We start from the raw sequence: 25,725 nt of genomic DNA, 5'->3' as shown, positions 1-25,725 counted from the left end.
AATAAAAAACTATTTTATTATTTCTGTAACGCTGGACGAATGATCATAGTTACGCACAGTAAAACGCGCTGTGCTGTTCTCCACACTGAAAGGACGTCAATAAGCGTGTAAGTGAGACGGTTTCATACAGTGTTAGCGTATTCTAGATTTAGGCAGACAAACAACTTGTACAGAAGAGGCTTAACAGGGGCCGGCCCTAAGTAAAAATCCGGTTAAGGTATCTAAGCATGCGGTTAGCAGAAACTATGATGGAGCTGACGTGTGCGTTCCAAGTTAGATTTGATGTTATAATGGCGCTTAGATATTTGTAAGATTTCACAGGCGTCAGCAAGGAAGAAATAATAGTGTAAACAACGGGACCTGAATTTTTGGCGGCGCGAAAAGCGTTTTACTTAGAATTTAATAGCGTTAAGCGTCATTTGTCATTGCGAGTACAAGTTAGAGCTAGTGTTTGTTAGGGCCTTTCTGCAGTAATAAAACGTCATATCTTTTTTTTTTATTTCGCAGTAAGTAGCACATTTTTCCTGAAAGGATTGTACTGAAGATTTTACGCTGTTAGACAAGCTTTTGTTCTACACAAGGAACAGCAAAGAACCAATGGCAGAACCTTGTAGGACGCCGGAGATCACAGGAATCGATTACAAGTTAAAGCTATTTGCTTGTACAGACTGCAGCTGGTTTGACGTAAAGCCCTAGATCCAGCCTAATACATTATGGTCAGTATTTACTTTACTGAGCTTGTAAAGAAGTAAGTTGCGCGCCATAGTGGCAAATGGTTTACAGAAGTCTAAATAAATGCAGTCAGCCTCATTGCCACGATGAAGTATGACGTTAATATTGCCTGTAATGTTTACTGTGTAATGTAATGTAATGTAATGTTGCCTGTAATATTTATAGAAATAGTCTTTAAAATTATTTTTTTTGTACAGTTCAGAAAAGACGATGACTCAAGAAAATCCGCTAGTTGAGACAAGATGATGTGTCCCATTATCTCATAAGAAATACTGGTTAATGATATTGGTCGACAGTTGAACGAAATACGTTTGCCACCTGATTTGTGCAGTGAAATCCTTTTACTTAATTTCTAGTCATCTGGGAGCTCACCGTTTTGTAGGGAGCGCTGAAAGAATTTTCATAGTATTACGGCAGAATGCAGAATATAGTTTGATGTATTCCGGAATTTTACTGCTGTTATTATCCAGGCAGTAAGAAAGGGATAGTTATATGTCATAACTAATATTTATAATGCCTTTAAAAATCGAAATACGTGGGATTCTCTGAAATGTGATACGGCCATCATAATTGGGCAGTGATGAGAAGAGCGAACATCTCAGCTAAGGTTTAATCCAGTACGTTAGCACTGTGGCTAATAGGATATGTTTCTAACCATTCCTAAGAATGGGCTACGTCAGCATTACCGATCCTGCACCGTCTCTCCAACTCACGCTTTCAACACACCGGACACTGCACCCCTACTCCGAAAACCCTCCGCGCGATAGGGAGTAAGGCCTCTCTCTTTCCCTTTCCAGACTACCATTCACTGCAAATCCAAAAAATGCCGTCCGCGAGTATAGGTAGCGGTATAGTTAGCGAGCATAGATAGCTGTATAGTTAGCGAGTATAGACAGGTAGTATAATTAGCGAGTATAGAAAGGTAGGTATTAGTGTGATGCCTTGAAGGGATGACGCGCGTACGAACTATATAGCGCCAGCGACAATCTTTCCAAAAACCAGCTGATTTTTTTATATCTTGGCAATACTAAACTAACGCTAACGGGCAGCGCCATATCATTAGAAACTAGAGAGGAAATTCTGGAGAAACTGAGAATGAGCACAAGCATACCTTGCTGTTGAGGTTGTTGTGGTTCCTTGAAAATGGATAGAACGCTCCAACAACCTGCCATCGGGCGCACAGTTCTACTGTAGTGTTGTCCCTGAAGCCACAAATGTCAGCACCGGCAAGGGGAATGCCGTACAAACCAAAATTGAGGACATCTGTGAAAAATAAAAACAAAGATGTTGAGTGTGTTACTGCGAAGACAGACTATTGCGTTTATAAGCTTTCATTTTCTTATTTCTAGCTCCATAACCTTCAACATGTCTAATGAATGAGTCATTCGGTGCAAATGCAACGGGAAGCGCCCGGTAAAGGCGAGAGGACTGAACGTATTTTTGCGCAGGAATTCTGGTGAACATCACATTGACTCTGCTGCTCCCATTACGTAGGCCACAACAGTGGAACATTGATGATTGCGAAAGTGGTAGGTTGACGGGTGCGATCCCATCACTGCCTCTGAACCCTTTGGCATTCACATTCTCACAAGAGAGCTTTACATTTTCACCTTGTAATGCTCGCAACCTGAGTTCAAATTCAGACGGGAATCTGCATTGCAGAGTATACAGTTTATTAGCACAAAACGTTGACACGGTGTTTCGTCCATGAAACATGATAAATAGCGGTAATATTACGTGTATTAATAGGCTACTCGTTTTCTGTATTATAGGACAACCGTTGCAAGAGTAGCGACGGAGTAAAGCTGACGCCACGACTTGTTCGAACGTACTATTGGGCAGAAGGAAATAGCCTATACGTACTAGGGATGCTGAGCCTGAGGTCTTCCCAGCTAGACAGGATGTCACCGGACCAGTGACCCGACCAGACGCCCTGGCCCGCAGAGGTGGACCGGGAAATTATGAACGGGCGCTTCTGGCGGATCTCAGCCAAGGCTCTGAAAAATCAAGTAACAACTTAAGCAAGATTATCTATATGAAGCGAGACACTACCATATACTTGCCTCACCGCCATACGCGCTACTACCAGGAACAAATGAACAGCTGTCCATAGTAGGACCGACGAAAAAGAGAAGGGTAGAAAAGTGTATAAATGGGGTAACAGCTGGGTTCAAGAATTGTTTGTAAAAATATTGCTTGCCAGCCAACTGCTAACAATCCCCATGCTTAAAACATGGTTGAGCCCTCACTGGTCGGCATCGTCGACTTCACTGAGTGAGAGAGACCCGCACACTACCACCTCTGTCACTGAATCGATTTTTTTTAATGCACTGGTATCTGTATTTAATTTCTTGAAAGCAGCAACGTGTAGTAAACGTCTTGTCATGGCGATTATCCGTTGTGAAAACGTGCCATTGTTTTGAAACAACAAAACCAACACCTCAAAAGAACGTCATGTTCGGTGGTCAACTCACCGGTAAGTGGCTCTGGCCTCCAGCTGGGAGTAGACGCTGTGCACGTTGTAGTGCGTCGAGATATAGTGCTGGTCGCTCATGCACAGCGTGTGAATGGAGAGCGGGTCGCGTCCTGGCACGTACGGCGGCTGCTCAGCTCTCTGTCTGGGCGGGCATCCGTGCTTGTGGCCATTATAGAAGTTAGACGGCTCGTTCATGTCCTGCGGATTGTGCACACAAGCACTATGCGCCTGAAGGCTTGAGTATTTGGTGCAAAACTGTGTCCAAAAAAACAACAACAACAAAAGACGCGTCTGCCAACATTACCAGAGTTGCTTAGCGGCTAAATTCTGCGAGGCACACGCAATGCCACTCACTTTAGCTTTGACGCTAGTGTTCTGAGTGGCCGTTCTCTGACGTGGCTAGCAATAAGGAACTGTTTATTTCATCCACAGGGCATGGTACGTTATTATTCTCGAACTACGTTGGTCTGTTTTCTCACGCTGCTTGCTTTTTGTTTATTTCCTTCTTTGTATCAAAATTAACATCGTTTTTGCTCATGTTCTTTGCTGAAGGTGCAGTATATATTCCATAAAAGAAATGTAGCAGCTTAAGATAGAACAATTCTTACTCTGCCTATTATCAAGCTTCCAGAAAAGTGTGCCTCAATTCTATTTGTCCTCAATACTATTGCGTAACGGGCACCGGCAAGCTTACGTCCATAATAGTTGTTTTGTCTTGGGATTCAGGAGCAGTAGCCTTCTCTTGTGGGCTAGGTGTTGTGCTGAAGAAGCACCACCGGCACATGAGAATATTGAGTGAAGCTGCATTAAGTGGCTGAAACCAAAAGCCAAATGCCTAGATGAGATTGCAAAGTTTTCTTGCGTGCCTTGGTTCCTTTTCTTTCTCCACATGACATAGCGCCACATGCAGTTCGAGGCTTTTAGCACCCCAACTGATTTCGCTCCGCACCTTTTTGAATTATCGCCATAGCCTTCCCTCTCATTGTCTGAATGGTTTACACTGACGTCCAGTTCGGAAGTTTGCCACCTTTTACCTGACTATGTAGCAGTGAGAGGTGGGACCTAAGCAATCATGAGTGAAGAGGTTACCTCCCCTACCCTTCCGATCTTCTTTCATATTTTTGTGAAATTTTTTCGCTTCATTGGGTCATACCAGAAAGCTGTCGCCTTACTGTCCACAGAGCGTATTTGGATGCAACCAACTTAAGGTTATAATTTCTATTTTACAAAATATTCACACGGCCAAAACGTACTATCGCACTCTTTGCTGTGACAACTTACAGTTTTGAAAATGACCATCAGCACAACATCTAAACGTTTTGGTTCAGCTTAGTTTGGTTTGTGGTGTTTAACGTCTCAAAGCGACTCAAGGCTATGAGAGACGCCGTAGTGGAAGATTTTGAAAATTTCGACCATCTGGTGTTCTTTAACGTGCACTGACATCACACAATTCACGGGAGCCTTGCTCTTCGTCTCCATCGAAAAGCGGCCACTGCGGCCGGGATTCGACCCCGCATCCTTGGGCGCAGCCGTCGGGCCCCCTAACCACTGCACCACCGCGGCGGGGCACATCTAGAAGGAACTGGACGGCAATATGCATTACAGTATTCTCCTCTCCAACGTTGCGTCTTTCGAATTCCTCACAATTTGAACAGGTGGCATCGAAACTGTCTACACCGAATCCGCTTGAATGTGTCATACACAAACTACTTCCTACATAAAATAGGCATAGCGAGCAGGCCTCTGTGCTCTACATGTGATGTGTGTGAAAATTTTGAACATTTGGTAACCACCTGTCAACGGTTTACTGCACATCGCAGGACACTGCGCAATAATTTAAGCTTACCTAAAGAAACAACCTTGCGCCTTGAACATGTCCTGGGTCCTTGGTGCGACGGATCGTCTGCTGCGCGAGCTACCAAGGCCTTACTAACTTTTCTGAAGGAGACAGGGTTGATCAATACCCATTAAAACACATCTGGGTGTGATTATGTGCGTGTGAAAGTTAACTTTTCTTAAGGACACAGGGTTGATCAATACCCTTTAAAACTCGTCTGTGTGTGATTATGTGCGTGTGAAAGTGTGCGACACCGATTCTCTTTTTTTCTCATTTATTTCTCCTTCCCCTCCCACACTCTGTCATCCTCATCCCTCAACCCTCATCAGGAGTAGCATGCTAGGCTTACCACCAGGCAGACATCTCCTGTTGCCATTAAAGTATCTCTCTCTCTCTCTCTCTCCAACGTTGAGAATAGACTATGGCATCAACGCTTTGTGTTAAGGCCTTGTTAAATTGCTCACACCGCATGATGAGATAACTCATTGCTCAGCTTTCCACGAGCACTGATTCTTCATGCAAAACTCTATTACTCACGATCCAAGCTCCATCGAAGGGCACCGTGTCATGAAACATTTGGAACTGCTTCTTCCAGTAGTCGGTCGCGTTCGGATGCGTGAAGTCGGGGAACACGGTGCTGACTTTGTTCCACACCTGCGGAGCAGTGAGCAGGGCGGTAACTCTATGCGAAACGTGATTCTTTATTCACCGCATGTTCCGGCTCACAGTTGGGCGAACCCAGGGGCTTAGAGGAATCGTATTTTAGTTTTAGCACAAACGTTGCGTATGGTTCGTGACATTGACTAAAAGTGGTCGGTGTCGCGAACAATGCGCGGGCAATTGAGACTGCCTCGTCGCTTCCCTGCACATACCGATTTTTATTTCAGGTCCAAAATTGAAAAAGAAAAATGCATATATAGCTAACTTTGGATGAATTCCAGGCCTTGGGCTAAGGCAAAGACCACGTAAAACGCAGAAAGCTTCAATGCGTTCGCTAATTACATAAATATGTGAATAACGTTTTAGTTTTTCATTTAGTGGCTATGTTGAATTTGCAGAATTGGAGCACATCCTCCAAATAGTATGACCGCGAAAAAAGATTTTCTTAAAACATTCCAACGGGCTTTACCAGGCCCAGAAATGTGATCTTGATAGGCTATTTTACCCAATAACACTGCACCATGGGTGCATCTGGAGTACATCGCTCGGCTAATTGCATGCTTTAAGCCGGGCAGCAGGCGCAATGACTGCGCGCATTGGGTACCGACGCTGCGGCTATCAGCAAGACTGCGGTCGAAATGAAATTGACAACTACCGCCACGTGCCTGTCTGGCTCTCAGGCGATGCCAGAAGAGTGACAAAATCTCTGGCTGGAGCGATTTACGTCAAAGGTGCTGTGGTATTGTGTCAGACTGCCTATCAAGGGGACATTTGAAAGCCTCGTAATTCAAGCTAGAATTTTGTAAATAAAATCGTTTATCACGGCAGCACTATATATTTGCATGACGAGCACTAATTTTGCAAATAAAACATACACCGTAAAATAAAAATAAAGAAGCTAATTGTAGTGTTTAGTTAATTTCAAATGAAGCAGTTTACCTGTTACCTGGTGTCCGCTGCCGCCTCTAAAAAATCACCAAGGCTAAAATAAATCTAAAGCCGGCTACCTTTGTGTAAAAATTTAAGTTTCTCAAAAAAGACGCGTGGTATATTATCAGTGCGGTAGGCCCAAGCATCCCCTCTGGCATGCTACAACTTCATAGCATTATTGCATATTTTGAAGTTACAGTACTCTTGCTCTCCGTCTTCTTGGCAGTGGGAGCTGCATTTATAAAGGGGAGCAATGCAAGAACTCTCACGCACCGAAATAGCAGTGAACATTATTCCTGCGCTCCGAACCGCTGCCTTCCGTAGAGAATTCTGTAGGTCTGCAACGTGCAAGAACTTCTTCAAAAAATACCCATTTCCCTATTCCTATTGGCATTCAAATTAATGATAGCCACACTATGTCACCGTCAAGACCTTTAACCCGAACGCTCGACAGCTTGGTCTGAATTGACACCAGCACCGCGAAGCCTTTTTCGCTGGAGCTGAGACGATTCCTTAGTATCCTTGATGTGGCTGATGATAGCTGGAGAGCAGTTGGACATGACTTCTATTTCGCCATCGGAATGACAGCCTTGATGAGCCTATGTCACTGCGTTTAATTGTGGCTGCGGCAAGCACATGGGCCCCAAGAAGGAGGAGGAGGAATATGAGGAGGAAAGGCAGGGAGGTTTACCGGTAAAGGAACTGGTTTGCTACCCTGCATGGGGGAGAGGGGTAGGTGGGTATAAAAGTTGTGGGTGAGAGAGGGATGGGTGATGACAGTACAGTCACATCACAGACATGTCACATCACATCACGTCACAGTCATATCACGTAACGTAACATAACAAGAAGTAAACGTTACTGTCTACTTGTGAGTGCTAGTGCGTGTTTGAGTGTGCCTTTCAAGATTGACATCAAATATTGAGAACCAGCTAAAAAAAAAAGAAAAAAGAAAAAAGAAAACTTCTGGTCCTCAGCAAGCTGCAGAACACTAACCAGTATATTTATGGTTAAACTTCCCAAACACCCCGAACCCGAGTTTGTTCTAAGTTTCCAACTCTTTTTTTAAAGTGGCAGTTGTGAGGCGAAATTTGCAAGCCGCAAGAGCAGTTGCACGCCATGTCGGGTTTGATGGCATAAGCAAACTGCAGCGCGTTTTCTGTGCGCTCATGTTTGACCGCATGCCATGAGCGCAACGCAACGACACGGGTCCGTCATTAACGCAATCATTCACATGGCAAAAGACATAGACAACTCAAGTCAGACTGCACTCCAGCTGTGGTCAGCAGCTTCAAACATACCGAAGGATTGTCTCGGCTCCAGCGGCCAACACATATGACGCTGGCATCAGTTCAGACCATGCTGTCGAGCATTTGAGTTAAGGGTGTTGTCGGCGGTATAGTGTCTTCCAGCATCGTCATAGTTCATTGTACCTCACTTGTGCGCATTTAACAGCCATTCTAATTTCATTTGCTGCCCGTGTGCTTTTGTCTCATACTTGTTAGCACCAACTGCAGCCTAGGCCGAGAGCGCAGCGCGAGATCGCTCTTGCGAAATTTCATTTCGCAGAAAAGTGAGTCAGCAAAGCAATGAATCTAAGATCACTCGCACTCACCTTGGCGTACACAATTCCACCGGTAACGTTTTTCACAAAAATATTCATCTTGAGCCCATCGTCAAATGGCGGGTAGGAACCAGGCTTCTCGCTTCCGCTCACGCCCGGGTCCTAGAGGCAAAACCAAAAGAGCAGTAACTCATCATAAATATAACACCCGAGCCCTCACAGTTAAGCAAGAGTTATCGAGTATAAAGGCAGTCCTGAAAAGATTACATCTTCTTAGACATCAGTAGCACTGTAACGAGGCATGCGCTCCTCTGAGTTGAAAAATCTTTACAGAACGTTGCTTCCGTGCGAAAGAACTAGCTAATTTGGAAGCCCCATTTGGTATATGGCGGCTTTGTTTTCTGGAGGCAAGGTAGTCTTTTTTGATCTTTTGTAGACGCCTGAGAGCTTCGCATTCAGTAATGGAGTGCGGCAAGATTTTCCAAGAAAAACCTAAAGAAACGCTATTCTAGGTGCACACTGATATAAAATGCATGTCCTTATCACGAAGGAGAGCATTAACCTCGAAATCGAAGAATGTAAAAAGCCTAAAAATTATGGAAGAAAACAAAGACAGTACGTACAAATATCATGACATAGTGACGTCCTCCCTCATGGACGTCAGCGACAAAGTCAGGCAGCCCGGCAAACGTCTCTTTGTCGTAAGTGAAATCATTCCAGCTGTCCATGTAGTCAATGTCGTTCCACTGCACATCCTGTTCAAGGCGCGTTGAAAAGGTGAACCCCTTATTATGAAGATTTCATTGCTTCGTCACTGCACTTTTCTTTTTTGTCTTCCTATCATTTATTCTTGAACCAATTTTTAAATAATGTTAGAAATATGCGAAGCGTGTGACCCTTACTTGCAATATGTTATCCTTACTGAAGCATAATATGTTAGAAATATGCAAAGCGCGTGACCAATTACTTACAATATGCTACCCTTACTAAAGCATAAGCAGGTCATGTCACATGTTGCTGGACTGACAATAAAGAAGCTAGGTTGTCAATTGAATATATGAGCTGAGCGCATCAGTGCGAACGCATATTCTGCTTTTCCAAGTCTGGTCACAGGGGTGCTGTTATTCGCAAAATGGATTTTAATAGTCGAGGCACTAATTGAATCAATTATTTGCGAACGACCTACTTATAAGCGGATTTTGATGTGGTGTGTGGCACGAAACGCTTCTTACCAGAGGTATGCCGGCTCGGATGTTGTTTTGCATCACCTCTCGAGTCCTGTTGAGCGAGCCGTATCCGTACCGGCACAGGTGGAAGCCGAGGCCCCAGTAGGGCGGCATGGCCGGGAAGCCCACCACGCGCTGGTACTGCTGCACCACGTGACTAGGAGTAGGGCCCGTAAAAACAAAGAAGTCTAGCTGGCCGCCCAGAGCCCGAAAGGTAGCCGCCGGCGTCGGCTGGAGCAGAACCTCTGACAAAACAAATATGCTTGCTTCAGGAATAGGCGGTCACGAGGTGTGTGTTGCGAACGTTCGAAGTTTAGAGCATTTTATATCATTCCCCTAATTAGGCAACTGCGCTCATGGAATATATTTGAGTTTTTTATGTTGTTTCTTAGAACTTGTCGAGTGGGCCGGAGAGCTATGGAGGGGGGGGGGGGGGGGGTGGAGGAGGGGGAAGGAGGGGCTTAAGGCGCAAAGCGGCGCTTTTTAGTATTGAGGCGTCGTTATTCACAGTCTGAGCAGGTGCCAGAGTACCGGAACTATATTGAAAATGCGAAGTATATATACAATATACAGACAGACTGTGCTGAATGCCAAAGCCAAAGTCTGCGGAATATTTACTGAACGAGTCGAAGCTGAACAGTGATCGCCCAAGAAAAAGCCAGTCGCAGACAGCTTGAAATGGTCGCAAACTCGTCTTAGGGATCAGCATAATAAATGACAATAAAGTGACCAATGCCCCTTACAATAAAAAATAATCAATAAACTCATTCCAACGCTCAAATCAGGCTTTAGAGGCTTCTTGCAGGGTTTTACACGGAGGTGAATAAATTAGTGAGCGCGTTCAAAAACTTTCTACGCCTAGTCGTATATCAATTAACTGGCTCAAAAATCCCCCTCCCCCTCCCCCCACAGTGCGCGTGCTTTTATTTTTTGTTCTCCCTTTCACTCATTGCGGTGGGAACGTGGCCAAGAGTGTATATCGTTACAGTGCGGATCCCGTAGCTATATAGGTACATACTTGGAAGATGCGGTGGTTGAAATGCCTGAAAACGTGAGAAGTAATTTTTTTCCCGAAACATGGAGGTTTTAGAAGAAAAGCTTGCAGCGAAACTTTGAAGCGTAACTCTCCCCGCAGAAAAGAAAATAGTACGGTCCAGATTTGCGGAAATGAAAAATAAATTTCAAGCTTAGCTTGTTTTTTAACGCGTCTCTCGTTTTATTTATTTGTTTACGTCTGGAACCTCATTGCGCGGAGAACGTTAGCGATTGGAGTGAGAATCGCCTACTTAAAACGACCACCATGCCGTCGCCGGTTAAAACAGGTACGGCGCACACTTCCATTCTTTTTTTTTTCTTTTTTGTTTTTTATTTTTACGCTGACAGCTTGGCTTTGCATTGAATTGACCTTAATTGGCTGCTTAGGCGATGATGCCGATGGTGCTTGTGCGGCTGTTGATGGAAAAATTATTCTTGCGCGGTCAAATGCAGCTAATCGGGAGCAAGGTAGTGGTTGCATAATCAGAAAGTTCAGTCGAAGATCGATAGTCTCCTAGGTGAATCGGGAGGGTTGCCAGGTATGGTTAAAGAGACACTTTTTTTTTTGTTTATTCAAAACTGATGAGGGCACATACCGATAAAATTGCTGTTGTGGAGGAATACGCCGTGGCTGGGCCCGCCATTTTCCACTACGATGTAGAAAGGATGAGCTCCGTACAGGTTTACATTGGCCTGAATTGTATACGTGAAATAAAAAAAAATGGTGAAGTTTCAAGGAATAGGGAAAGACATTTTACAAGATGCTAAGTCACCAGTGTGTGCCATAGTGGTGACTAGCCTTTATCAACGCGGGTACACCCAAATCGCAAAACTTCGAAATAGCAAGACGTTATTCGTAACGACAAATAAGGAAAAGAAATGTTCTACCTGACCTTCCCATTTCTACTGCTGAGGCAACTGTCTACCGCGCAACACCTGCTGCGTTGAAATTAGAAGTATTCCCAACAAATAAATACGTTGGTTATCTTTGGTTACGAGGTCGAACGACCCAAAGGGACTCAGGCTACGAGGGACGCCACGGTGGAGGACTCTGAATGATTTCGATCATCTCTTGTTTTCTCTCTCTCTCTCTCTCTCTCTTTTTTTAAGAGGAAGTGAAATGATGCAGCACACGGCCGCCTTGCGATTCGCCTCCATCCAAACGTAACATTTGAGAGCGAGATCGTCTCCGTGTCACTCGACGCGGTAGCCAAGCACTCTAACCGCTGGGCCACCGCGCCGATGCTTAGCAAATAAACCAAGCAAAAAAAAAAATCTTTGATCAGGCATGCGTTACAGGCAGATAGCCTCGAAGGGTTCCTGCTGTTTATTTCCTTCAATATAAACGTCACTACAATGTAGCGTCACGGCTAGGGGCCTATGACTCACGTCCGAATCACGTGCACATCTAAACATCCGGCCTTCGCTAATTTAGTTACTGGGTCGACGCTTCGTTCATTAATCGCAGGCAGTAGAACCTCTTCGCCACATAACGTCACTTTCCTCCCAGAGTTTGTTAACATGGTTCATTCTTTCTATATCTACTTCCCGATTAATACGAATCGATGTAGTCATTGCTCAAATGCGCTTTCATGAATACAAACATACTGTTGTAAGGAAAAGCTTGCGGGTTTTTCCGGAATATTAAGTCTAAAAAAATAATCGTGGTCCGATGTTTGAACCTAGAAATACCACTTGTACCGAGCATTCATTGCTTGTTAGGAACATTTTGCGGCTATTTCCATGCGGAAGCTAATGCGCAATTAATCCGTAAATTGAAATCTACTCCAGCTTAACGGGTTCTCCTAACTTCTCTGAGCTAATACGAAGAGTTATGAGAATTGTCCTTCCCGAATGTTTCAGAAGTACAGGCCAAGAAGCAGCAAAACGGGACACACGCTCGCCTGCAGGAAGAGAAAGCGGACACTTCGCGATTTTCGTGTCCCCTTTCATTTGTGTGTCTCCTGCTTTGCTATTTCCCAGCTGTCGGTACGGGTCAGGTTTCTATTTTAGACCCTACCCTAGGTGCGCCGTCCCTGGTGAACAGGAAGTACCGCTTCCAGTCGAAGCTTCGTCGCAGGGGCTCCCATTGTTCTCCCAGCCCGTACACGACGTCTGTTGAAATCAGTGTTGACAACTGGAGGAAGTATTCCGTGAACACCAGGCGCGACAGGTCGGCGTTAAACCTACAAGAAACGCAGTAGAAATATTTGCTTCTAACAAAATCAGTGCTCCCAGGGTGAGTTCCGGGCAGCAAAATGAAATTGAAAAAGTTCGGGCACAATAGAGAGATTTAGTATACTGTCATCCGCTATCCGCCACCGTGACCGTCTACCACATGCGGGCGTCACGCCCGCGCTGATTGGTCCCGACGCGGCAGGTCTATGTGCCGACTTCCAGCATGTGGCACCATCTATCGGCGTAGAGTGGATCTGGGCATGCGCACTGGAACACGCGGTTGGGGATCACGGTAACGGGTCACGGATTGCGGTAGAATAAAGCTCTTTATTATGCCAAATAAACTTGAGCAAGAGATTAGAAGCTTCAGAAAGTGCGTCTTTCAGGACTAGTAGGTGTTTGTTGTGGGTATATGAAAGGTATAATGCCCGGCATATGTTGTACAGTTTCTGTTTTCTCACTATTTTTTTTTTGTGTGTATGAAGAACCGATGAGGAAAGCGACAAGCATTTCTCTGCGACATCTCATGCGTAATCCATCAGCCACCGACATGAAACACGCGTTGTCTCACAAATAAAGATACCCGGAAATTGTCTTCTATGTGGGTGCAAAAATGCCAAAGGGAACAAGTGGGTTTACAATACGTGCTTGAAGCGCGTATTGTAAACCCACTTGTTCCCTGGCTGCCGCTCTTCGCGAAGCGCTACCGCCAGTCAGCGTACAGGGGAACTTACAAAGTTGTGTTGCACTCGTCCCAACGATGGACAAGGAGGCCGCCATTGCTCGTAGCCACGACGAAGTAATCAGTTTTCCCTGTGAATCTTTTCGATGGTATATCTGGCAGCGGCGGAACGTAGCGCTGCCTTGTGGCATCGGTGATCTGGAGTGGAATGAAAACGGCCGGGTGCAGTCTTTAACGTTCCCCCCCCCCCCCCCCCCAAATTTCTTTGCCAAGACCCTATACATTCAGCCTTATTATCGCTCATCGTTAAAATGCGACCATCTCATGCGGCACCGGCAGATCATGGTCGACTTTAGGTCTTTAATTTAAAAAGAAAATGATTTAATCTTCCTAGACATACATGCTCATCGGGGATTGCTAAGCTAAACTTTTCGTGACGGACAAGTAGTAAGTGGACACCGAAAGAATATAAAAAGGGTTAAGTCGCTGACAGTCAGTAATTCAGAATTTTGTGAAATGATTTTTAGCTCTTGCTGGTTGACATATTATAGAACAAAATTTTGAGTAATAAAATGAACTTCGGAAATACACTTTAAGACTATGAAATGCTCTCAACCTATCACTTGGTTTCATTACGAATTACTATGCAACTAAGAAATTTGAAATTTTTGAATTTTACCGAAGAGCCAAGGGCACTGATGAAAAAAAAGTTGCTTAAAAGAGAGATTTAGCAACAATATAAAAAAATTACATTTTGCCCAAGAATGAAGGAGCCTTAAACAAAGAGGTGCTTGTACGGGAAGTTTGACAACCACATAAACATCTCCGTTATTCCTTTATCGTAGAGAAGAGGGTGAATAAATGAGGCTTGCCGTGATTCTAACGGTTTCTCGATCGTAGTAAGTGACGTCAACGTCGACTGATTGCACATCGACGTCGATGCCCGACGGTGTTTTCCTGGCCAGCTTTATTAGGGCGCCGTAGTCGTGATAGTCAATCAGTTCCACGCTGTAACCAGTGTGGCGCTTGGGGTAGAAGCAGGCAGGTACGTCCGCGCTTTCTGCCGCGTCGCTTCCGTGACTCTTCCAGCAGCATCCCCGCTCAAGGCACGCCGCCTCGGTGGCGCCTCTCTCCGGATGGCAGTCGAAGCGATCTTCGACTCGCTTCAAGTCACACTGCGTCCCAAGAGCTGTGACGAAATCCATCATTAAATTGTGGTTTTTTCGCCAGTGAAACAGTAAAGAATTAGCACTGCTGTGTTAACCATGTAACCGCCAAGCTGCGATACAAGATTTTTCAACTGATATGTGTCACATACTCTGTCACCCCCCCCCCCCCCCCCCCTCCACTTCACCCGAATCTATCAATGTTAAATGTCTTAGTTTCTAGTTTACTGGCAGATAGCAAAATATGCATAGCACCAATCATAGATTTGTTTCCTAATGCCTACTAATGCAATTAAGTGGGCTTATTATAGTGAAGTACACCACGCCACTCTACATAAGCGCATTTATTAAATTTTTCTAGTGTATGCAACGCTAGGAGGCCGTGGAAGAAGAGTTACCACATTAACTGATGCATTAAAATCGTAAAAATAATACAGCAGAAACAGCAAGCCTGATGACGTAAAGATGTAAATATATGTCGTGCCGCACGCATTAAATTATAGAACAAACCTAGATTAAATTATTCCAAATCAACCAACCAACCAACCCGATCTATACTTTTATTGTATAATGCACCACAAGAAATATTATTGACGATATAAGAAAGAAACGGTGCTGCAAAGGGATGCTGGAGAATAGACACATGTTTCTGCCTTCTCTACTTCTTTTGCGCTGTTTCAATTTAAAATCGTTGGCATAAACCCAGTAGCTCTCATTAGACCTCTTCTACAAAACAATGATGTGATGTTAAGTATGATGTTCAGTAATAGTGAGGCCACTTAAAAGCACTTACCATTTAATCCGTTTTCAGAGACACTGTCGTCTTGTTGATCAGCCGGAATAGTCGTCGATAACAGCGCTTCGCTTCCCGGCCAACTCAGCGTTGAACTGAGAAAGCGGACATCTTGACTCAAAACTGATCATTTTGACCTACTGCATGTTGAGTACTGGCACTATCAGGTCCCATACGACTATTCACATTCGTGCACTATCAAGTCATATGTGGATGCCATGTCAGGGGCTCTAGTGATTACCCTATGACCTATTAAAGCTCTGGCTCTCGACAACGCCTTGAGCGATTCCAAAATTTGGAAGCAAGCTAGTTTGGTCCATTTAGGTGTTAGCAAGTGTATATAATCCTGATCGCTGAATTGCTAAGTGACTTGGTCTGTGACACTGCGCACCAAAGCACCAAAGAAAAATAAAACATAGAAGCTCACGAGATGAATTGATAGCAGAAGGCCGAGTTAATTTTGTCAGATGTGGGTTCGTTAATACTTTCTCATTCTTCACAAAGTCGTCACGCCAATCTGAGGTGAAGAGCCCGAGGAGTGTTCCCCAGGCTGTCTCTTCCAATAGCACTCTACATACCACTGCTTCAGCAAGCAGTACTTCTTTACTAATAGTACAGCTACCACAGAGTTCTTATATCGGCTACATACCTTTATACTTGCTGCCGCTACTTCTGCTATTGCGGTCACTACTATTACACATTCATTACTTCTGGAGCTGCTACTGCGTTTACCACTGCCATTAATATTACTAATAAATGCTTCTCGCCTACTAAGAGGACGAGATGCTCAACATTAGAGTTAATTTAAGAAACAGTTCTGAAGTCAGCCTAGAACCATTACTGCTTGAGAACAACATGGCTATAACCATCAGCAACTCTACTGCGACCCGCGTTATCAGGTTTCTAGCGAGGCATGGTTTAAATAACGTACATATAAAATATGCATGCAAAACCCCCTCTCACCACATCAGCAGAAAACAGCGGAATGGTAGCATGTCAAAATGCGCTCCCTGGAGTTGACTGGACAGGAAAAAAACTCGGCCATGCCTTCCACACTACAGTGCTGTTATCGCTTCGGAGAGCCATATGCTTATCGTTGTTGTTGGCCAAGTGTTCAAGTGCTTCGGCTACATGGCGCAAGTTGTCGGGGCCGATATGCCCACTCTTCTGGGAAAAGAAGCCGAACACGACACAAACCGCGTTCCCACTATTTGGCATGGGTCGATGTTATCGCGACCTAATGCTGCAACGAGGTCTCTTTCCGCACCTGCTCCTCTTATTACTGCTACAACAAGCAATACTTATTTACTAATAGTACAGCCACCATACGATTTCCATATCAGCTACCTAGTTTTATTCATGCTGCCGCCACTGCTTTTCCTGCTATTGCATTCACTACTACTACCCAATCGCTGCTTCTAGAACTATTACTACTATTGACTGATAGCTCCGCTAATAGTTCCTTTTTATTTCGCTAGATTCGAAATGGCTGCAGTCATCAGCAGTAGTACTGGTCAGAAAAACAATAAGAGGATCTATGAATAAATCAAATTAAATTAGTGAAGCCTCAAGAGCAACAGCTTTGTTAGTTTTATCGCAGTGTATGTATACGCTGAGTCGATAATAAGGAGTAATTATTCAATAATTGCCAAAGCTACACCCCTGTATGAGGGAGTGCTGACGGCAGCGCTGTTCATTTTTTCTTGTAGACAGCCGTGGCATAAATAAATATAGAAATTTTTATTTTAATGAATTCCCACGGAATCGACATCCTTTTCGGGGCTTGTGGATTTGTTAAGACTCGCCTGAGAAGGCAGCCACCTAATATAATAATATCTGTCATGCGCTAGACACGAGCTAACTGAGAGTCATAACTACTATCATAATTTGCGTGAGCAATACTTGCTGTCAGACTTTTTTTTTTTTCCATGCTATTCAGACTGACAGCAGAAAAAGTGGAGCACAAGAAGAAGGACGACCGGATTAAGTTTTTTTTTTTTTTTTTTTTTTGCCGTCCTTCTTTTTCTTGTGCCCGTTTTTTTTTTTTTTTTTCAGCGTGGAATTCTGGAATCATGATACTTGCGCGTCGTTGCGGTAATGTGAGATTCTCTGAATGCGCGCAACTTGCACTAAGAACGTCGGTATGTGCACAAGGGGGCACAAAAACGACACAATTTCATGAGCCAGATTATTTGACATGTCTAGACCTAAACACTGCGTCAAAAAACTATTCGTTGACTGCGCGGGCGTCTCAGGGTGCCCAAGAAATGACGAATGGGCCAGCCAGCAGCTACCAGATTCCGAAAAATAGTCTGCACCTGAGAGTCGCCAACAAAGTCACGTTTATACGCAGCTGACGTCAACTGCAGCTGCTGCAGTGGAAACCGGAAACACATGAGTGCGGCCGAGCACCGCGAACCCGTCCTAGGACGAATGAACACAAAAGAGCGAGCGATCACAGTCACTATAGAAAACGAAGTTGCTGGTAAACATCAAAAAAAAAAAAATTGAAAATTGTTGCTCTTTTCCCTCATGAGAATGTATATCGCAAGTTAAAACCTTCATTCTTTCTCAGTTAAGGTCCATTTCTTCCCTACCTCACGCCTAAATCCGTCTCTGAGCTTTATACTCCAATAATTACGAGTGCGCTCATTTTGTAATCCGCTGGGGTTTGATAACATCGACATGAGTGTAGTTTAAAACTACTGGTATATAATCTGCCGAGAAGCAGTTTGCTTTATGCCCAGAATACTAGGACCAAACTGCTGCATATCTAGAAACAAAAATTAAAAAAGAAAAGAAATATTATTTCGTTGGGTTTGTACTTGATGGAGAAAGAAATATCAACTTCACGCACCTGCTTTTCGTTGTTTTCGCGGAAGCGACTTTCAGTGTAACCCTCATTTTCTTAGGCCACGATGTCCAAGTGCAGCTCCTCAGAGAAGCTTCGATGGGTTACGCTCACCACGATATGGTTGTCCTGCGAGTCAAACGTTATTCGTGCTTAAACAGCTTAGGGTGTCATATAACTCCATATGATAGGGCTGTATTTTATCCTTAGCATGTTACCATCATCAGCAACATTGTCGTTGCCTCCGATAAGGTCGTAGAAGTTGTCTTTGCACGTGAAAGTCGCAGTGGTCCCAGAACTTGTTATTCAGCTGTGAGAAAGCTCAGTGGACATGTGACAAACAGTTCTGCAGTTGTAACTCGACATAAAGTTCTCTGCGAATGTTCTTGCCGCGCTTTGTACTACTGGCGGTGATTCCCACTGTTAAAGTGTAATCGCTACATTGCAGCTTGATTTGGGCGTAATTTACATCGTGAACCGCGCATCAAGAGACGCCTTCTGTCTTTTGATGCGCGGACACAAGGTGCTGTAGCTCCCTGTGCTTGTGATTTTTTGTGTTTCTGTGTCCCGTCCCTTGTGCTGTTCCTTCACCATGCAAAACCAGCTAGCCTGCCAACTCGCTCTTATTATAATTGCATCAAGAGAACTGTGTGTAACGGGTTGGGCGATAAGCAGGTACTTTGATCGTGCGCCGAGCTCAAAACGGAGAAAACGGGGACAAAAGCGAGGACTAAGTAGACGTTTTAAGCGCTACCGCTTACCACTAACGTCTACCGCTACCGCGTGAGCGTCAGTACGCATGTACAGGTCACCCTGAGGGCACAGAGGGCGCCACTTGCCCGTCATATGTCTGCGCATTTGGCACGCAGCAGCCTATCAGCGCGTGCGCCGCTGACGGCGTCTGGTAGCAGTAGAAGATAGCGGTAAGCGGTTGCACTGTGGTAAATGTCTCTACTGACAGGAGAAAGGGCGGACGTCAGCGCCGCTAATAACGCCAGAAAGCTCGATAATGCGCGCGTAATGGGATAACGTGACGGCGAACAGACTTCCTTGAATTGATGTAGAACAGGAGACAGTTGGTAGGCTTCCTTAATTACATTTGGTCAGAGATAGAAGAGGCAAACCACAGAAGGATAAGCAAACATGTAGCTAAACCTTGGGGTAAACTTAAAGCTTAGACTGCAATTTACAAGAGTGCCTTAGGTTTGAGTGTAAAGCGTGCGCGTATTTTTTCTAATAAACGGTGCTGCAGGTTAAGTGATGTGTCTGTTCTCTTCCTTAAAGTCAGTGAAGTCTGTGTAATGATGTCTGTAGCTTCATGGGCATGCTGATGTAGTTAGTTGTTTAGTAGAACAACACGACATATAATGGAGGATACCATACTTAAGTCGACCAGCATGAACTGGTAATTGTACAATCCCCGTTGCACACAGTCTGCCACAGAAAAGCAGATTAATTAATAACTTGTATTTAGGAACATATAATATTTTCTTCCTAAATTTGTGTGTCACATTTTAGCTGCGCATTGAAAATGACTCAGCGCAATCACTGGCATGCCTGAGTTGCACTATCTAAAAATCGAATTTAACACCTACGCAAATTTTCCCAATATGTACGCATTTACATATTATCCTGTGAAATCTGCTCAAACAGACTCTATATGTCGTGCATAAAGTAGGGGTTATTATATCTCGATGTCGACCCACAAAGTGTAAGAATGACCAAATAGGTTTTCTTCGAAACAAAACCGAATATAACTGTGCAGTTAGCAACCGAATCGAATAGACTGAAACAGTGAAATGAGTGAATCGAATGAGGCTTAAATTATTTGTGTTATCATTCGCTGCTAGCGCAAATACTCGCCAAAAAAGAATATTCCTGTGAAACTGAGAGTTCCTTCCGGCGGCGCGGTAAATGATGCAATTAGAGAAGTAGCAGTCTAGAAATATAATACTGATGCCCAATAGTGAACACGCAGCACTAGATCATAGCCATGTGAGCATAGTATATTACGCATGAGAAAAGTGCATTTTGTTGCTGGTGGCGTAAGCGTAGGAACTAATGCCATGTGCCACTTTCTGTGAGGGAGGAGAATTCGAGCCTTCGAGTTCGGGAATGCCAGTAAGGGTTGCTAAATCTGGCTCCATCTTGCTGCCATATAAGACCATATATGCCATTATTATGACGTATATGGTCAAGGTTACTCTATAAATTCCATCGCACGGATAGACCGCGTTGCCTAGCCCGATCGCTGCGGTATGCGTGTGGCGATGAGGTGGTAGCTGTTTTCGAAAATGTCGAAAACACTACGGCACGCCCACTCCGAACTTCCCGTAGATGACTAAAAAAACTTGGAAAGAAATTCCATTCGTTTCAAAAGTTTCGAAGTTTGCTGTTTGATTGTCGTACAGAATCGAATATATTTGATTCTATGTCCAAAAAGTTTTCTCTTATAAGTGACACTCGGTTCACTCCTTTTTAGAGCAATCAAATGGGGAAGAACTTGATGTCTCTGTATCCCGACGCTTTGCTGTCCACATCTGGTAACCACACAAGTCCTGGAAGTGTTAACAAACGGTGCAGTTTGCACGACAGCTTCCCGAGTGGCAGGGCTTTCTACACTAAAACTCTGTGTATACTCAGGAATTTCGATTTTTTTGGTGCACTCTATTGAATTCCTACAGCTTTCTTAAGTAGTTGCTACGAGCTCAAAAAACATCCTATATTGACGCGAGTTTTAGGTGTAGAAGAAGAAAGACCACATGCGGTAGAGGTAGACGATGTGCTCCTAGTACCTGCTGTTTTGGTGGGTACGTGCCATTTTTGAAGACGCCAACAACAGCAATAATCTGCTATCTACGGCCTTTTCTGGTGGGACTCATGGTCGAGGCTACGTCTTTCTGATCGGGGTGGCAACAAACTCAAACTCAGGCGACTAACCGCGGAGGTGGCAGCTTGGGCGCTAATGAACCGGTGTGAAATGCTTGTTTGATCTCGTAGAGTATGCAGGCCGGAAAACGTGCCCGGCACCGCCACCAGATAAGTAACAATTGTTGCACTGAAGTACTAAATGGATAACACAGAAGTGCAAAAGTGCAGAGAACTACTGCAGAAGCTGAACGATTCTTGTTCTCCTTGGCCTTTTTAAGCATGTTAAACATAGAACATACTCACATGGGGGGGTATTGGCCAAGGTCTAGCAGCATTATACATGGAAATTTCCACGGGCGATTAGAAAAAAAAAATGCAGCGGTAAGCAGGAATTTCGAAAAACAAATGCATAGAGGGAAACTGACAGTAGAGCATCGAAAGTAAAGTAACAAACATAATATATAATGTAAAAGGAATGCCTCGAAGATAATTATATGAATTAGTCATTCAACCTACTTGCCGCCGCTATGTAATCATGGAGAATCCCGCATATTGAACCCAATGCAAATCATTAGGCGCTTGTGCCGAATGCTAGTAACACTGATGAGTAACCCTAGCAGAGACATGGCAGAGACATGGGGAGGCTTTCAGTGAACGGCCTCCTGCGAATATTTCATTAAAGCACCATCAACTCACTAGCATCCAGGCTCACGTATGCGGGAACAGAACCTACCAGTTGTTACTGCGTGGCACAAGCATTTAGAGAAGGATGAAGGCGTCGTATCCCCCCACTCCTCGTTACCGTATTTCCTTTTGCCTTCGTTAATGAAAATGTCCGTATTGTTTTTTTAAATCGTATATAAAACACATTTTAAACGCATTTAAAACGGAACAATATATTAGGCTTACATTTTGTAAATCGAATTAAGATAAGCGCCGTTTCATACTAGAAGTCCATAAAAGGGCTGCAATGATTAGGGCGCTCTACTTCTGTGCCTAAGGATGTGGGATCGAATGCCGGCCGCGGCGGCCGCTTTTAGGTGGAGGCGGGAAGGAAGACGCCTAGTGCTGTGCGATGTCAGCGCGCATTAAAGAACTCCAGGTGGTCGAAATTTCTGGAGCCTTCCACTATGGCGTTTCTCTTAGCATGAGTCGCCTCGGGACGTTAAACGCCAAAACAAGCCACACTAGAAATTGTGGACTTATTGCAAGTCCATTCCCAGCAGCAAGATTGGCTATGATTGATATGATCGAACAACATTTTAGTTGCATTAGTGAAAACGAAAACAAAATAGACTTCCAAGATTTCTTTAGATGCAAAAATAAATTAATGGAAAAATGAAAATAAAATATCTATCCACTTCTAGTAGAGATAGCATAGGTACGGTGTAAAACTTACTCTTTTACGTACTCCCCATACGCTCTTCCGGCATCGTACGTATTAAGAAGCCCGTAGAATCGCGCGGAGAGATCACCACACAGCGAGCAAGTTGCAACTCCCTCGGGCGTGGGAGACTGGGGAATTTGTACGAGAAGATGGGGAAGGTACAATAGGAAACGAGATATGAATATGAAGGTGTGAATAAAAATATTGATAGCATAATCCTAAAATGAACTAAAGAGGCCAATGAAAGGGAATATTACAGAGCTAAGGTGCCTGGTCGACGCGAAAGTCCGGTAATAGGCTCGTAGATAAGCCGCGTACCCTTGCGGATTTGTGCCGAAATCCGAAAATGACGATAGACTGTAAGAACTTTACAGAAGTAAATAGAAGTGTTGTTACATCTGCGGCTAGGATGGAAGAAGCTTTGCGATATCACGGTACCCTGGTGCAGGAAAAGACAACGTTATTTCGAAGACTGCATTTGTTTTCTATTCTTTTGTTCAATATGTACATTCATTTTTTCCTGCCATTCTATCATTTGACACCACGATTAACTGCCCCAGGTTCCTACTTATCCGAGAAGGGCTTGTCGAGATATTGCCACGAGCATTGCAATCTTATTTTTTTTTATAGCTGCCAACTACTGCTGAGATGCGCCCTCATAATTTTGTTTGAAGCAAGCAGAACGATCTTGTGCGCTTTGCTGGTTCACGCTCAGCGTCGCTGAGAGGCGTCTTTATTGCTTTCGTTTTGTCTCAATGTGCGTCGAGATCGAATGATTGCAGCCATGCCGTACCGCTTCCACATAGGTGAGGAGCGTTTTAGTTTCCTTTACACGATTTATCTAGATGATTCTTATACGAGCTAAAATTCTGCAGTGTCGAATGCAGCCGGCATTCGTAGTTCGACCACCAGCACGCATGCTTGCTGCTGTCGCCGCCACTGATTTTCGTAGTTATTTTACGGAGGGATCTCAGCCCAATATAGAGTTTATTAAAAAGAAGCTGAGGAGTGTTTTCTTATTTTACATTTGGATGGGATACAAAGATTTGAATGTACAAAGTTTTGTAGGTGAAGCATGCCAAATGGTTTTGGCGGCAGCATTTAAGATGATGACGTAATCACTGATTATAAGTTGTCTTCTTCTCAATACACCGGAGCATTGCAGACAAACTAGTAGTGATGCCAGTATTGCTGTATTTTAGAGCGCAGCCAGCTCTTTGGCGCCCGTTCCTGCGTTTCACGTCGTCGTCGCCGTCGGCTTTGTCCCTCGTAACTAGCTCTGCAGCCTGGGCAACGCGCGCTCCTGCCGCCACCGTTCGCCGTTGCGTGTTACTTATTCGACGATTACATCGGTAATTCAAATGCTAGCACAAAAAGACTTTACATTTGTTACCTCCAAGCTTAATACACTCGTCCCCTTTAATTTTGTCGAATTCTGAAGTCTCTTCAGATGCCGTTTAATGTGTCCCTCCCTCTCTTCAATTTTGCCGTCGACATTGCCACCTCCAATCAACATTTTTTTTTATCCATAGTAATTGGACTGGTGTAACGGGCTGTAAGATAACTCAGGAGACCACATACTTTAAAGGGTTCTGATTTCATTTTGTAAACTACAAGTGACATAGCAGTGTTATTTGGTTTCGGCTCCAAGAAATATCTCTGTCTTCTACCTGACCTTGTCGTTTTTGCGGTAGCCTGCAATAAGTTACCCATTCTCAGATTTTCTGCACAAGTGCATTTTTGCAAAATGAAGCTCGTTATGAACGCGCATTTTCGCATATCGTAAGGTTGCACCATGTCTGTTGGTACAGCGCCGGGTTTTATCTCTACGCTTGTTGTATTAGTGGAAAGGCGCTCATGCGCTCATCACCACCGACCAAGGATCTTGTCCGATCTCTTGTTTGTACCGGTGCTTTCACACTAAAAACATCATCGCAGAGGATTGGAGACGATCGGGCTCAACCCCGGTTAACTGGACAGTAGCTGAGCGCTTTAACCCCTGATCCTCCGAGGCGAGTGCTTTTGCTCGATATTGCCAGGTTGAAGTAGGGTAAGCCAAGAACCCTCGACCTCCGCTATCAAGCGCGCCGTTGCGCCGGACCTGATTGCGGAGGCCATGGTTAAACTTCCACCTTTTTATCGTGGTGGCTCCCAGATAACGCCACAGAGCTGAAACGGCAGCTTCCCGTGCTTTCGCACTATATTGATTGATTTACTAGATATAAAACTTCGCATTTTTTAAAATTATTCTCAGAAACGCTGCCCATCGGCTTTTGTTTACAGGAAACATACCTACTGATGCAAGCACACGGCTACATTTCTAAACGAGATTTCGCTATGCGTGGAGTAATTTGTTTCCATGAATATGTCTATCGCATCTGGTATCCTACGATATGCGATGCTTGGCTCACAATTATTGTCCGACACTGATAACTACTCGCTGGAAAACCAAGACGCACAGAAAGATTTTAGTAACTATAGAGAACATTAGCTGATGCATCACAATATGTCTATAGATGTGTCATACGATATTCTTGCGTTAACTCACACGTCTTGTTCGAAAACATGCACTTACAAAGCAAGAAATTAGGAAAGTTCTTAAATGGACTGTCTCGCTACGCACTGGAAGACTATGACATTCCCTTCAATATCTTTGTTAAAGTGTTTTACAATTTTCCAACAATGCCTGGCAATAAAAGTGACGCTGGGCTTTTGACAATAAAAGAGCCGCTTAAATGGCTCCGTTGAGGCTCAGCGTTTACATGTGGAAGATGTTGCATAAAAAAAAGTAAATCTTACTGGGGTTTTATATTCTCTTTAAGTATTTCGCCGTCGAAGAACAGACGAAGTCGGCCTTAGACGAAGCATTACATAAGCGCTGATCATTGGTTCTGATATGGAAAGCGAATTAGCTATTTGGCTACTCATATTTGCTGCTACGTTCTAAACATTGTTGTTGCCAACGAATATAAACAAGAAAAAATAATTGATCGTCTAAACAGGTAATACTGGGCCGGGCAGAGTATGTTTTTCAGCAACATCTGCATGCGAGAATAAATGCCAGTGAAATGTCGATGCGGGCGCACAACTAAGAAATATTTTTCATTAAAAGGCAGTTTGGTTTGAGCAATAAGGTAGGCACAGTAAGAAGGACATATTTTTGTTTATACCGGGAAAGTTCTCAGGATAAAAATAACTGAATAGGATTGACAGAATCCTTTGAAGAACACGACGATGTGAAACTTCCCTAGCGATAACCTGCATTTTTGAATCGGGCATGAAATAGATGTAATGAAATGCATAACCGTAGAGGCGGCGATAGGAATCCGCTCGTTCC

The 25,725-nt window shown here is 44.1% G+C and overlaps 1 protein-coding gene across 1 annotated transcript in view; it reads right to left on the bottom strand.

Moving 5' to 3' along the window:
• The window catches only part of LOC146191294 (lysosomal alpha-glucosidase-like), a 73,721-nt gene that overhangs the window by 8,787 nt on the left and 39,209 nt on the right, over window positions 1-25,725 (bottom strand). The window contains exons 5-16 of the mRNA XM_084600306.1: window positions 15,280-15,374; window positions 14,193-14,509; window positions 13,373-13,518; window positions 12,481-12,646; window positions 11,057-11,153; window positions 9,432-9,670; window positions 8,823-8,954; window positions 8,251-8,361; window positions 5,583-5,699; window positions 3,207-3,406; window positions 2,596-2,729; window positions 1,844-1,995 (exon numbers count right to left, since the gene is read on the bottom strand). Of these exons, the coding sequence (XP_084456432.1) occupies window positions 1,844-1,995; window positions 2,596-2,729; window positions 3,207-3,406; window positions 5,583-5,699; window positions 8,251-8,361; window positions 8,823-8,954; window positions 9,432-9,670; window positions 11,057-11,153; window positions 12,481-12,646; window positions 13,373-13,518; window positions 14,193-14,509; window positions 15,280-15,374 (1,906 nt within the window). The remainder of the gene's footprint in view (window positions 1-1,843; window positions 1,996-2,595; window positions 2,730-3,206; window positions 3,407-5,582; window positions 5,700-8,250; window positions 8,362-8,822; window positions 8,955-9,431; window positions 9,671-11,056; window positions 11,154-12,480; window positions 12,647-13,372; window positions 13,519-14,192; window positions 14,510-15,279; window positions 15,375-25,725) is intronic.

This window comes from Amblyomma maculatum, chromosome 4, assembly GCF_055883805.1.
Source record: "Amblyomma maculatum isolate TAMU_Amacu chromosome 4, ASM5588380v1, whole genome shotgun sequence".
Classification (NCBI taxonomy): domain Eukaryota; kingdom Metazoa; phylum Arthropoda; class Arachnida; order Ixodida; family Ixodidae; genus Amblyomma; species Amblyomma maculatum.
Note: the sequence above shows the minus strand (reverse complement) of the source record. Positions and strands in the feature narration are given on the sequence as shown.